Source organism: Octopus bimaculoides, chromosome 6 (assembly GCF_046866305.1).
Source record: "Octopus bimaculoides isolate indiv1 chromosome 6, ASM4686630v1, whole genome shotgun sequence".
NCBI lineage: Eukaryota > Metazoa > Mollusca > Cephalopoda > Octopoda > Octopodidae > Octopus > Octopus bimaculoides.
In genome coordinates, this window is record NC_142933.1 from 28801795 (window position 1) to 28815322 (window position 13528).

The following is a 13528-nucleotide window of genomic DNA, read 5'->3' on the forward strand; positions in this document are numbered from 1 at the left end:
CTTTGATAAACGTAAGTACCTTAAATTATAAGAAGTCTTTATATATCTTTTTTTGTATGAAGTACAAATATATATTTTATTGTGATATAATATATATAAAAATATATCTTATTGTAATACGGATACATACTTAAAATTTTATTTTTCATGTTTTCCCTAAAAAACCTTTAAAGAATCATTTTATTACTATTATTTTAACTGAAGAAAGTGCGATGTTTAGATGGCCGTCGTTATTAGGATTCCAAGTTTATTACATTTATGCTTCTTTAAATTTCTAAAATATTCATTCATAATGGAACAGCTAATTTTAAAAATGTTTTGAATATAATTTACAATTCATTAAAAATCATTAGATTGGTTCATAGAACACAATATTGCATATTATTTATAACATAAAGATTTTGAACGGAAGGAAAAAAAAGAACAAACTTCTGACTTCCGCTGGATTTGAGACCGACGACCAGAATTTGAAATCACAAATTTCAAATGACGGCTATCAATGTGCTTCAGGATACACTAGCAAAATATTTTGTGCGAAATTGATTTGTGTTCTGATATAATCACAGACATTGGCAGGGCATTTTAAGTAGACGTGAATATATGCAAATTTGAATATGATACAAAATGAAAGAGTAAAAGGTTTCTATATTCTTTAGTATTTGTAATCATATACGTATCTTTCGAAGATACGGTTTTTAAATGAGGTATTTTTTTAAAATTTAAGACATCTATTGTAGAAAACTCTTGGATCAAATCCCTTCTAGTATCTGAAATATTTTCTGAGGAAGGCATACCAAAAGCCAAAAGTTACACTTTCACATGAGCTGAGAGCATAACTTGAAGAATCCTATTTTGGATTGCATTCAGTAGTGATTATCTTACACGTCCAGTATGCTAGTTTTATTTTTCAACTGGACCAATGGGGTATGAAGATGTCAAAATGCAAAAAACATTGTGAAAGTGATATTTCAACGCCTCAGAAAGGCTATTGAAAGTATGTCGTAGCCTCACACAGAATTATAGAAATAATGAGAAATTTTCAAAACGTGCTATCCGAGCTCCCACAAACCTCGTTGTATAGGATGTAAATAGCACCATCATTCAACAGATACGAGTACAACCCAAAATTGTACTAGTAAGTTTGTACTTCAGTTGATTTTAATGCAATGCAACATGACCTTTCATTTCTCTTCAGCACACTGGTGTCCGCCATTGTAACCTGTAACTATCTTTCATCAAAGTATCAGAGCGCAGAATAGAAAAAATGAATATAAAAAGTAGCAAAGTAAAATATATAATTTACTTAAATAACAAATATGGCATATATGTGACACTCCATCTGTTACGACGACGAGGGTTCCAGTTGATCCGATCAATGGAACAGCGTGGTCGTGAAATTAACGTGCAAGAGGCTGAGCACTCCACAGACACGTGGAGCCTTAAAATAGTTCTCGGAGAGATTCAGCGTGACACAGAGGCTGGCCCTTAGAATAAAGGTACCATAGAAACAGGGAGAAAGAGTGAGAGAAAGTTGTGGTGAAAGAGTACAGCAGGGTTCGCCATCACTCCCTGCCGAAACTTCGTGGAGCTTTAGGTGTTTTCGCTCAATAAACACTCAAAGCGCGTGGTCTGGGAATCGAAACTGCGATCCTACGACCGCGAGTCAGCTGCCCTAACCACTGGGCCATTGCACCTCCACTTAAATAACAAATAATGCACATATGAAAGCGGCAATCGTTATAAAAAACTAGAAATATTCATCTTTCCACACGTATCTGCATTTACATAAATGATGCATGTAATAGATATAAAATGCCATACAAAAACACCAGTATATATAAAATTTTCTCTAAATAAAATTGAGTTTCTTAGTAAAAATGTATTTCTTCATACTAGCTGCCCAGCACAACAGCTAGTATAAAATATAAAAAACGAAAAGATCTGTCGTGTCACCTAGATGATTCAAACGCCGTGCTTTTTGCGGGGAAACATCAAGACAAACTCTTAAACATCTCCACTTATAGTTAAATGTTGATAAAACACTATAGTCGTTGATATATAGATTATAAATGTTACATGTAAAAATAGTAACAGAAGGGAGAAATTATACCTACCTGCAAAAATGCTTATCGGGGTTACTTCGAGGATGAAGAATTAAAGCATGTTTACATGTTTGTCTCGCCCTGTCCAAACAGTCTTCTGTCTCTGTACGTCCTAGAAATTTGATAAAAATATTTTTAAAACTCTTCAGTACTCTTACCATACTAAAGGACTATTTCATTTAAATTACAATATTTAATTCTGCTCTAAAGCAATGCTGTCAAATGACATTTGTAATACGTAATTTATCGATGGAAGAGATAAGTCTTTGTTTCAATTAGATGTTATGATAGTGTGCATTAAAGACAATGTGGTATGAATTGCTTTTTCATTTATATTTATTTAACGAAAAACAAAAGAATAATAAATATCATAATCATAAGTGAATTATAGGTATTATAATTATATATATTTTTTTCAGAATTTAGTGTGATATTTAGCGTTTTGAATGTTTAAAAATGTCGATCAATTTTACAATAATGCCTCCAAGCTCGGAGTAGTATATATCTATTTACATAACTCTGTTAAGATGTGCTTGTATTTTAAAATTTGTTTAATTGATTTATGGAGTTATACAGAAGTCTACTGCAGAAATAAACATTTTTCTAGGGATCAGGATCTAGTTGGAAGATGGGCATGTTGTAACATGATTTTTTGTCTTCATTGTGGTTCTTATTTTGAAGCAGTGATTAATAAGATATGTTGTTCAAGAAATATCTGATGCTAATCATGGCGCATCGAGTGAGGTTGATTATGACAGTGATAGGCTCCATAGTATTTTAATGATTATTTTATATTAAACATGTATAAAAACTATTAATATTTATCAACGTTACGAACTGAAATCTAGATTTCTCTCAGTTCTAAGTGGCATCGGAAAGCATTCTACTTCTTACAGCTAACTTTTATTAACAACAAGCTATCAGGTCATCCCATAAGTTCTGTCCGAATTTTGAATAAAGAGAACAAGTGATCAAATGATATATTTAATTGAAATTTAATCATCAACGTACTTTTCCTGATTATCTATGACTTCCTTCCATCTATTTACAAACTTTTTGATCCCAACAATGTAAAACTCTTGGTTTCAAAGCGAAGAACTCTGAAATGTCAGTTTCGACCTCCTCCTGGCTTGCGAAAGTTATGTCCCACAAATGATTCTGTAAACTACGAAACAAATGGTAGTCTGAAGGAGCAAGGTCGGGAAAATAAGGTGGATGAGGAATTTTTTCCTAACTAAGCTCTTCGATCTTCTGTGATGTGATCTTTGCAGTGTGGGGTCACGCATTGTCCTGATAAAACATCCCTACTTTCCGATTCACTAAAGTGGGTCTTTATTTCTTCAAAATTTTGTTCAAACGCTCTAATTGCTGACAGTAGACTTGAGCATTGATTGTTGCATTAGGTGGTAACAATTCAAAGTGAATTACCCCTTTGCAATCCCACCAGATAGAGAGAAGAACCTTCTTCCCATGAAGTTCCCTTATCGGTTGTGGTTGAGCTTTTTCCCTCTTACCAAGCCACTATTTACGACGTTTAAAATTTCGATAGAAGATCCATTTTTCGTCACCAGTCACAAGTCTATCCAAAAAGGGCGAAATGAGTTCGCGAGAATGGAGAGAAGTGTAGATGTCAACTCGGGAATTGCGGTTACTTTCGGACAATTCATGAGGCACCCATTTTCCAAGTTTAGGAACCTTTCCAAGTTGTTGAAGGTGACGATGAACAGTTGTATGGTTTGAACTAAGCTTTATTGACAATTCTTTAACTGATAATGCTGTATTTCTGTCAAGTAATGCCTCACTGAGCTTATCATAAAACTCAACTGGACGACCTGTTCGATCTTCATCTTCAAGGCTCAAATCTCCACTTCTAAATTTTGCAAACCATCTTCTGCAAGTTCTTTCATTCAAGCATTCTTTCCCATAAACTGAGTGTATGTTTCGAGTCGCTTCGGATGCAGAGATTTCTTTTTTGTACTCATAAAGCATTATGTGCCTAAAATGCTCTTGGGATACTTCCATGTTAGAAAGGGTTTTAATCAAAGAAATTTTAATTCTATTTTTCTGTAAAATAATATTTAATTACTTTAAATGTATGCAAATGCATAAAAATAATTTTTAATTCCATTAGACATTCTAAAATACTATTAAATTTCATTTAATTTTGAAAAAGGTAAAATCGGACAGCACTTATGGGATGGCCTGATATATATATATTTGAAAGAAAATGAAATATAACGCTAGACCGCAAATTGCCAGTTTCAGAAGTTTCTTTCGTTTTGTATGAAAAAATGTATTTAATGCGTCATTTCCAGAACATAAGAATACAAAGACACGTCCTACTACTTACTGTTTTAAAATATACGTACGTAAAGTTCCATTCCATTTCAGAAAATATAATCATCGGTGAAAGGTTAAAGCTACTCGAACTTTACAATTTAATTACTAATATGGTTTCATATACTGTTGCTCTCAGCGTGAGAAATATTAGTGAAAAAGTCTTCTATCGCGTCGTGATGAACGCAGTGTTGAAATCTCTGAAAATGCAAGCTGTTGTAGCTCGAGGCGCAATATTTCAAACTGCTCAGAGATGCAAACTCTGAATGTGCAACAGATATAGCTCTGTTATCACTACTAGTAAGGGTCCCAACTGGGAAGGCTGACAGGCAAGGAAATACCATCTCTCCGAAACATTTTACGGCCGGTGTAGATATGGTCATGAAGGACATTGACTGGTGAGAAACTAATACATAAATGATTAACAGGTGGCATTGTACTGATCGATGAAATTACAGACCAGCTGCAAACCATACGAAGAGTAGTGAGCAGTCATAGGTTAGCAGTAGGTCTTAAAATGAACTGCATTAAAACAAAATGCATGTGGTCGGTATATGTAGCACAAGGCCGGATAAAAGTAGGAAACAACGGAATCGAAGAGATAGAAGAATGACTCTTAGAACACACAATGAATATGCGCTGAGATATGGATGCGCGCCCGCAAATGCACACATACACACCTACATATATCGAGTGTAAAGCATCTCAATAAAGAACGAATCAGGATTCCATAAGTATGAATCTTTGCCTCTTCAGTGAGAAATATCGTCAGCGTTAATGAGAATGCTTCAAGAAGGCTTTCGGCCGAGTCTAGTAGAAAACATTCTGTAAAAAAGAATGTTTCCTACTAGACTAAAAGTGCAAGAAATACATACAGATTTGTACCAAGTTGGCACGCTCTTTCGTTGCTATTGTAGAAATCAGGTAGTACGCTCCCTTTGCTCTTATTCTTCAACATCGTCAAAGAACAGAATATAAATGATGACACTGGATGCCATTAGGGTACAGCCAGTATCGAAGGGGGTATCATCCAAATCTATGATTTTGTGGCGATGGACAGACAGAAAGGAAGAATGAGTCACCATGATAGAAAATAACAATTTTGTACACAAATTCAGTGATGAAAAATCCATACTCATCACTAAGCCAGACTTCTTCGGCACAATAGATATTTCTGTCCAAATCACAACTGCTGCAACAGTTCTAATATCCAAGGATTCAATGATACATGTTGTAAGAATGTTAACAGAAACACAGTACTCATTGAACCTCGTTGTCAATGACTATACTGATTAAATTAAAACGAATATAAATTCTCTGAAACAGTTCTTTCAGATCACATTTTTGCGAGGACAGGCACATTTCATCTTCCCATGAGCATGACAGACACAGTACTGTGTCTGCCACTATCTTTCAATTAGTGCAACGATACAGGAACTATTAATGATATATTACAGATTCCCATGCATCTTGCAGTTATTAGACTACATCCAAAGCGAGTAAGCAGCGAACACTTCCAATATCTCATTGTCTGACTTACATACTGAAGAAAATGAAGCTGAAATAGTATGGTACGTAATAACATTCAGTAGTCTTTTTTCCTTCAAGAAATTATTAGAAGAGTAAATGGAGAGATATGTGAAGGAAGAAAAAGATGTGTGGACAACAAAATGATTTTTAACAGGACATTCACAAGCACTGGAACAAAGTCATTCGCTATGGAACAGACTAGAGTACTGTCTGTCACGACAGTGTCAATAGAATACCACCAGAAATTGAGAGCTAAGCATTTGCGATAAATGCTTGCTCAGAAGTTCTGTTTTTAAAGGTTGAAACTTTTAGAATGTGATGTTGACGTCCCTGGATATGAAAATCACAATATTTTATTTTTCAGTATAGCTTGTTGACACCACATTTTGCCAACAAAAAATCAAATCTATGAACATATCTTACCACAGCATTGATCCTGAAAGGTTTGCTCGAAGTAATCTTCGCACTTTTCACCTGCATTAGCGCATCTTTTATATGCGACCAAACGACTGAAATATAGAGTATATCAATAAACATTGCTTTCAGAATGTAAAAAAATGTTTAAAATGTTTGGCAATATTCTGCATTATTTACATAGTGGATTTAAATTCTACAAGGGTTAATGACAGCTTTGATTGTCTGGCTGTATAACCATGGTAATATTCTGAGTTCAAAGCTGCCTAATTTTCCATTTATATTCCGGAATGGGTATAATAATTTGTAATAAATGTAAATCAGTAGATTGGTGTTCTGACTCCTACCTATGTTAGAAATCAGCTATATAATATATTAATTTTCTAGCAGTCGACTATGAGCGTTTTCACATTATTGCATTGAACATGTTCAATTACAGTCCAGTATTGAACCGAACGATGACAGTACACTATTGGAATACTACACTGAGTAACTATTTCTAGGTTTGTGTCAACTTAAAAATAATTAGTATTAAGCAGTTGATATTACTGTACATATAAAATAAATGTAGATATTACATGTAGAATAATATAAAGAAATGTAAAAATATATATATACTTGCAGTAGCCAGTGTCTGGGTTGCGTATGGGGTTCAGGCCTATTATACTGGGACATCTTGCATTGTATTGTTCAATGCAGTCGTTCGCCGTTGCAAGTCCTAGAAATTAGATACTTTGTTTCTTCACTCTTCCCAAATTGTACCACATTGAAAAAATATCATACAATTCAACATAAATTAAAGCTTTTAATTCTAGTAGGAATATATTTTCTTTAGCAGACAGAAAAAGTCCGGTAAAGATTTTCTTGGCGCTCTATAAATTCTGACAGCTGGCCGTTTTTGCGACACTTTTAAGCATCAATTTCGGCGTGATTTATTCGAGTTTCAAAATACTCATGCGCGATATGTTCCTGCTTACAATGTATTTATTGGGCAACGGTGTCATGCAGTAACAAGCCGAATTTGTTTTAAAATAGATTAGAGAATCTGTCCTGAAAACGGCAATTATTTTCATATGCACTATCATCAGGGACTGTATTTCTTGAACGTTTTATGGATACTTCTGAAAACGCAGAGCAGCAACTTAAGTACATTATTTTTGGGTATTTCCCTTGTCATTGACAGGAATTCCAACATTTGGGACAACACTACACTTTCATTCGATGTTAGCTGATGAAGTTATGTACTTCATAGACGAATTTGTGGATCTTATATCTCTCAAAGACTAGCCGATAGAGAAAGATATGTTTCAACCCATTTAGATAAATTACGTATAAACAGGAAATAGATGAGGTGTTTGAATACAGATGGTAAGCAGAATTTTTATGAATGATTTTCAGATGAGAATCAAAATTGCAGGTGACCATTATAGTATATATTTCCATGGGATTTTCGTTGTAGATATAAAATATAATTGTATTTTATCTATATTTGGAGGATAAATATATAATGAATACAATCAATATGCTTCAAGAATATTGTCTTTGTTCGGAAGTTCATGTAAGTGGTTGTGCATGTACTCTCTCTCTAATGCACATAAAAGGATCAAAATATCGTTCAGAACCACCTGATGCGCATTTAAACACTGCAATAAAGTTTCCGTCATTGACTGCTTTCCAACTAGTCTTCGATATTCAAATAGATGAGAACAGAAACCAAATTTCATGAGGTCGTAGAAAAAGTCTAGATATATTTGTGTACTGAATATTAATACATAAAATAGCTTTTTGCATTCAATTGCTATATAGCTATGCCACATGTACACACACACATTCTTACAGCGGATACAACTATGTAATCTACTGAAGGATGGAAAGTTAGCAGGAATTGTCAACATTCGTACTGAATTGTTGAATCACGCAGCAGTGGCCACAATAGACTTCTTTATAAACCTTTATTTATAACAAGTAACAGGTAACAATTTCGATTGCCGCTGAAATATAGTGCTTCTCAATAAAGTCAATCTGCAATTATATCAAACTGTTTCAATCAGAGAGACAAAGAAAGATACAGACTATAAAAACTTTGTTACCATAAAAATTAAAAAACAAGGGAGGTGACAATATGCACCACAGCCGAAATCCATCGCTAACATTAGAAGCTTTCACCTTAGCATCATTCAGTTGAACATAAACAAAATCCGGGAATTCGTATGGGGTCATTACAGCAACCACAAGTTGCTCATTAATTCCAAACTCGTGCAGGACTTTGCACAGCATGTCCTGCGCCACTCGGGCATGAAAGTATATATGCATGCATTCATACATACATGCTTACATACATACATACATACATACATACATACATACATAGATACATTTATATATCAGGATATTGCTATATGGTTGCGAAAAGAGGAAAAAACTAAACGGACTAGCAACATCTCCATCAATGACTTGACCGTTTCCCCTATATCTAATGAGGAATGTTACAAGTATCTAGGGGTGGATGAAAGCATATCTTACGATGGAACTTGTAACAAAACACGTGTCACTAAAAAATATTGCTGTCGAATAAAGAAACATTGAACCTCGAAACTCTTTGCATTCAATACAACATTGGTCCACAATATTTGCAGTGCCAACATTGTGCGCTGCTTGATTGGACGCTTGATGAAATCCGAGCCATTGATGTAAAAACATGGAAAATACTAACCAACACTCATAATTTCTACACCAAGAGTGAGCTGACCGCCTCTAACTAAAACGAAAACAAAACAGCACAGGCTTAACATCGATCCAAATTGCCTTTCAATGTCGTATCATATCTCTTTTGCAACATCAATTAACCACCAAGTATCGACGTGCATCGCTTAACCAAGTTTGCATATATGTGGATGATGACATCTAAGACTTGCAGAGCAGCTTCTTGAGCAGCGTTCCTTGTCTTAAAACTTAACATACATGTCAAAAAAAAATCATACAACTACCACAGTGTATCATCAGATGAAAAGATGAGCGTATATCAGCAGAATACCATGCATGGATATGTTAGTAGAAAGCTCCGAGACGATTGTTGCACTGATCATCAAAGCAGTCTATCATAGACCAACAACCAGATTACTAACTGTCACTTTGACGGGTATGCATTTGCAATCCAGGAACAGGAAATATCAATCAAACAACTGATGCGCAAAAGGGACCGAGACGCAGGAAAAGCAGCAAAATATGATATCCGATGCAGACTTTGCGGAGTTAACACCAAAGATATCACCTACGTCCTAAGCAGCTGTCCGAAAATGCCATCACAGTGTTATTTACTGATGAGACATGATGTTGTACCCAGGACACTGTATAATGAAATCCGTCGGAAGGATAACCTAGAGGACAAAGAAATAAGAATCCACAGTATGGCGGTAGCCATAGTCACTCATAATAAAAAAGGAGTACTGTTGGAATGTCCCAATGAAAGCCTCAATTTGGGACGGAGAACAGAGATTGCGTACAGTTGTGGAAATGGGCTGCCCAGGCGGATGTTAACATAATTACTGTCTAACATGTTCGGTAATAAAACTTCTGTATTTAACACTCGAATGGGGTGCTAGAATTTAACTAAAAAGAGGATGGTGACTTCATTACGAATTACTGCAGAACAAAAGTGAAATAGGCAAATGTGAAACATTCTAAAGTGCTCTCAGGATAAGGAAAATTGTACAGGGAGTAAATATTAAATTACAACTGGATACTAGTAGTGACATTTCAATCATTAGCACCGACACGTGGAAGAAAATACGGAAACATATGTTAAGATAAAATAGCAAAAACTGCACGTGGCGGGACGGGTGACAAACTACACTTTGTACGCGAAATGTTGGAATGATGTCACATTTCGAGGAAAAATGTGCATGTTTTCTTCGTAAAGGATGCTACTAATCTGTTTGGTTCCGACTGGTTGGAGTTATTTGATTTATGGGATCTCCCAATAAGCTAGTACTGTAAAAAAATAAATGAAATGCCAGTGACAGCGCATGGTATAAAAATGAAATCCGCAGAGGATAGTTACATAAAAAGAATGAAAGAAGCGTTGAAAAATAAGCAAAATAAAAATACAAATTCGAATAATTTTTCACTGTGCGACGATGTTCTAATGTACGCGCAAAGAGTGATAGCACCAACTGCACTACAGAAACAAGTATTGCAGGAAATCCACGTTGGAAACCCGGAAATGTCGAGAATGAAAATTTTCATGAGGAGCTATGTATATTGGCTGACAATGGACCGGGACATTGAAAACTGTGTAAAATCTTGTAGAGGTCGTGCACTGGCATCTAAAGCACCAACGGTGAAATACAAATGGTGGCCTGAGACGGTTAGTCCGTGGCCTAGGGCACATATCGACTACGCTGGACCGGTGAACGACGCATACTATCTAATCGTTGTTGATAGCGGCATAAAGTCGCCAGGGCGTGCAGGTGCAATAAGCCAACCGCAAAGACAATACAGTTCTTTGCTCGATGCGGTGTTCCAGACACGTTGGTATCTGATACTGGACACAATTTACGGGTACTGAATTCAAACATTTCTGCAAAATACATGCGATAGAGCATATTTTTACCCCCGGCATACCACCCGAGGTTAAACGGGGAGGTAGAAAGAGTGTTAAAAAATGCAAGGAATGGATGACAGGAAATGACGAAGCGCTAACAAAATTCTTGAGGATATATGGAGTTCACACCCAATCCGAATACCAGTTCAGGAAAGTCTCTGGCAGAGTTATTGCGCGTGCGAAAAATAAATCGATCTTCGATAAATTATAACCAGGACAAAATACATTTAAGGAAATTCAGAAAAGGCAACAAAACATTTCGAAATAGGCAATAAAGTTCATTTTAAGATTTACAAAAATGGTAACGAAGGCTGGGAGGTTTTGTAACTAAAAGATTAGGAAAAATGGTGTGCGTAATTAAAGGACAACGATGGGAACATAACAGACATCTAAACCAATTAAAGACGAGACATTAAAAAACGAAAGGAAATACCAATGAAAGTCTGGTATGACATTTTTGAGGTGCCAACAGCGGAAGAGATTGAGCCTCGTAGGAGCTGGAGTAGAAAGAGGAAACAGACTGTATGCTTCGAAATAATGCCAAAACGAAAACGATATTAAATTTGCCAGAGAAAAAAGAAAAGAAAATAGGAGAGGTGCTAGAAAATTAAAGAAAATAATATACATTTCAGTTGTTACGGAAGTTGAAGTCTCGAAAGGGTAGATGTTTTGATGAGAATCACGACGCCCCTTTGCGAGAAATAGACTGGACCAAGCGATTATGAATAACAGCGGTCGTAGTGAAGCTTGTGTGTTAGTTCGAGTGGAGTTCGCAGTGAAATTAGAAGGTGTCGATCGGTTAGTTTGTTTGAAATATTGATTGTCGGATTGTTACGTTATTATTATGACTGCATCGTTATCGTGTTTACTGCAACAACACCGATGCAGTATATCTAAACCATCAGTCACAAGATCGTGGCTGTACCACGACACTGGAGACGGAGAATACAACACATGCATACATACATACATACATACATACATACATACATACATACATACCTACATACATACATACATACATACATACATAATCTGTTCATGTTGAAATTCCAATGGAGGAGCCTTGGATCAAGGTTCTCTGTTGGCAAGAAGTCTTGAAATTAAACTGAACAATGACATGCATGCATACATACATAATACATACATACATACATACATACATACATACATACATGCATTGTGTGACGTTACCAGTAGCTAGGAGCATTCTAATATTTGGTTCTGTTTAATGCTTACATTGACTTTATATCTTAATTTGTTTTCAGTCTTACATACCGTGTTTCATATTTCGAATACATCATACATACATCATACATACATCATACATACATCATACATACATACATACATACATACATACGTGGGAAAAGTATGTGTGGGATAAATATATAAACTAAGCTAAATATTTAAAACTATGTATTTGCGAGTATGTGTAGGTGAGTGCGTATGAATATTCGTGTGAGTGTGTGTACGTGTACGTATGAATAAAATCAGAAATGGGATTATTTATGAATCTTAAAAATACTTTATAATTCCGTTACTTACCCGCGATTAGAAGACATATACTTATACAGTCCTTCATTATTGATAATCTTGTTGAACTTGAAACGTGGTGATGTTAAGCCCACACAGCTGCTGTAAACATTGGCTTATATAACAATACATGCTGTAACAGATGTTTACCTCATTTACACCTACTAAAGTTGTTATAAACGTATATTACGGTAATTTATTGTAGCGTTCTGTATGATTTAGATGATATTTGAAATGAATGTTTTGACAACTATAAACCCTACAAAATTGATTTAAGTTTTGACGTGTCTTGTGAGAGTCTCGAAAATGTACACAAGCATCATATTAATTGTGTTTGATGACAAAATATGTGTGTACATACATATATTTATAGGTATTAATCTATGCATCATCTCATGTACCAATCACACAATCACAATCTAATATAACGACATAATTCGTTATATATTTGAAATATGTCAAAACAATTTAATTCTTCTGAAATATATGTTACTTTATATATAATTTGTGTGTTAATTATATTTACTGCAACTTGCTAAAAAGCATATTTTGCTCTAAAGTAATATCTCCTTGTAGATACAATTTTCAGTAATCATACTGTTTCCATTTCTCTCAGCCGTTATTTTTAGATTAGCCTTCTTTCGAACTCAAGAAAATGCAACGTATAGCTGACCATGTGAGAAGAATTGTATCGGAACATATATTCTAATTTGTTGAAAAGTCTGTCCCCGGGCCTAGTTACACCTCAAGGCAAAAGTTGGCTTAACAGGAAATTGTGGTATTCTTGCGATCAGCTGCGTTGATCCTGCATAAGGACCACAAGCATCCTCACCCTCAATAACATTATCATGTAAACTAATAATGATGCAGCGTTTGCCATTGCAATGTTCATTCGTAGCATCGAAATTTCTCAAGCATTATGCAGCAGTTTTTCTTCAGCTTGGTAATGTATGGTGGAAACCCTGATGGTGAAAGTTGAAGAACTTGATTGCTGAAGAATTCGATT

General features: G+C 35.2%; 1 protein-coding gene across 1 annotated transcript in view; it reads right to left on the bottom strand.

Moving 5' to 3' along the window:
• LOC128248155 (uncharacterized) overlaps window positions 1–12641 on the bottom strand; it is a 44931-nt gene extending 32290 nt beyond the window's left edge. Inside the window, exons 1-4 of the mRNA XM_089353272.1 lie at window positions 12535–12641; window positions 7002–7101; window positions 6393–6478; window positions 2115–2214 (exon numbers count right to left, since the gene is read on the bottom strand). Coding sequence (XP_089209398.1) covers window positions 2115–2214; window positions 6393–6478; window positions 7002–7101; window positions 12535–12571 — 323 coding nt within the window. The 5' untranslated portion in view covers window positions 12572–12641. The remainder of the gene's footprint in view (window positions 1–2114; window positions 2215–6392; window positions 6479–7001; window positions 7102–12534) is intronic.
• Window positions 12642–13528: the final 887 nt, after the last annotated feature.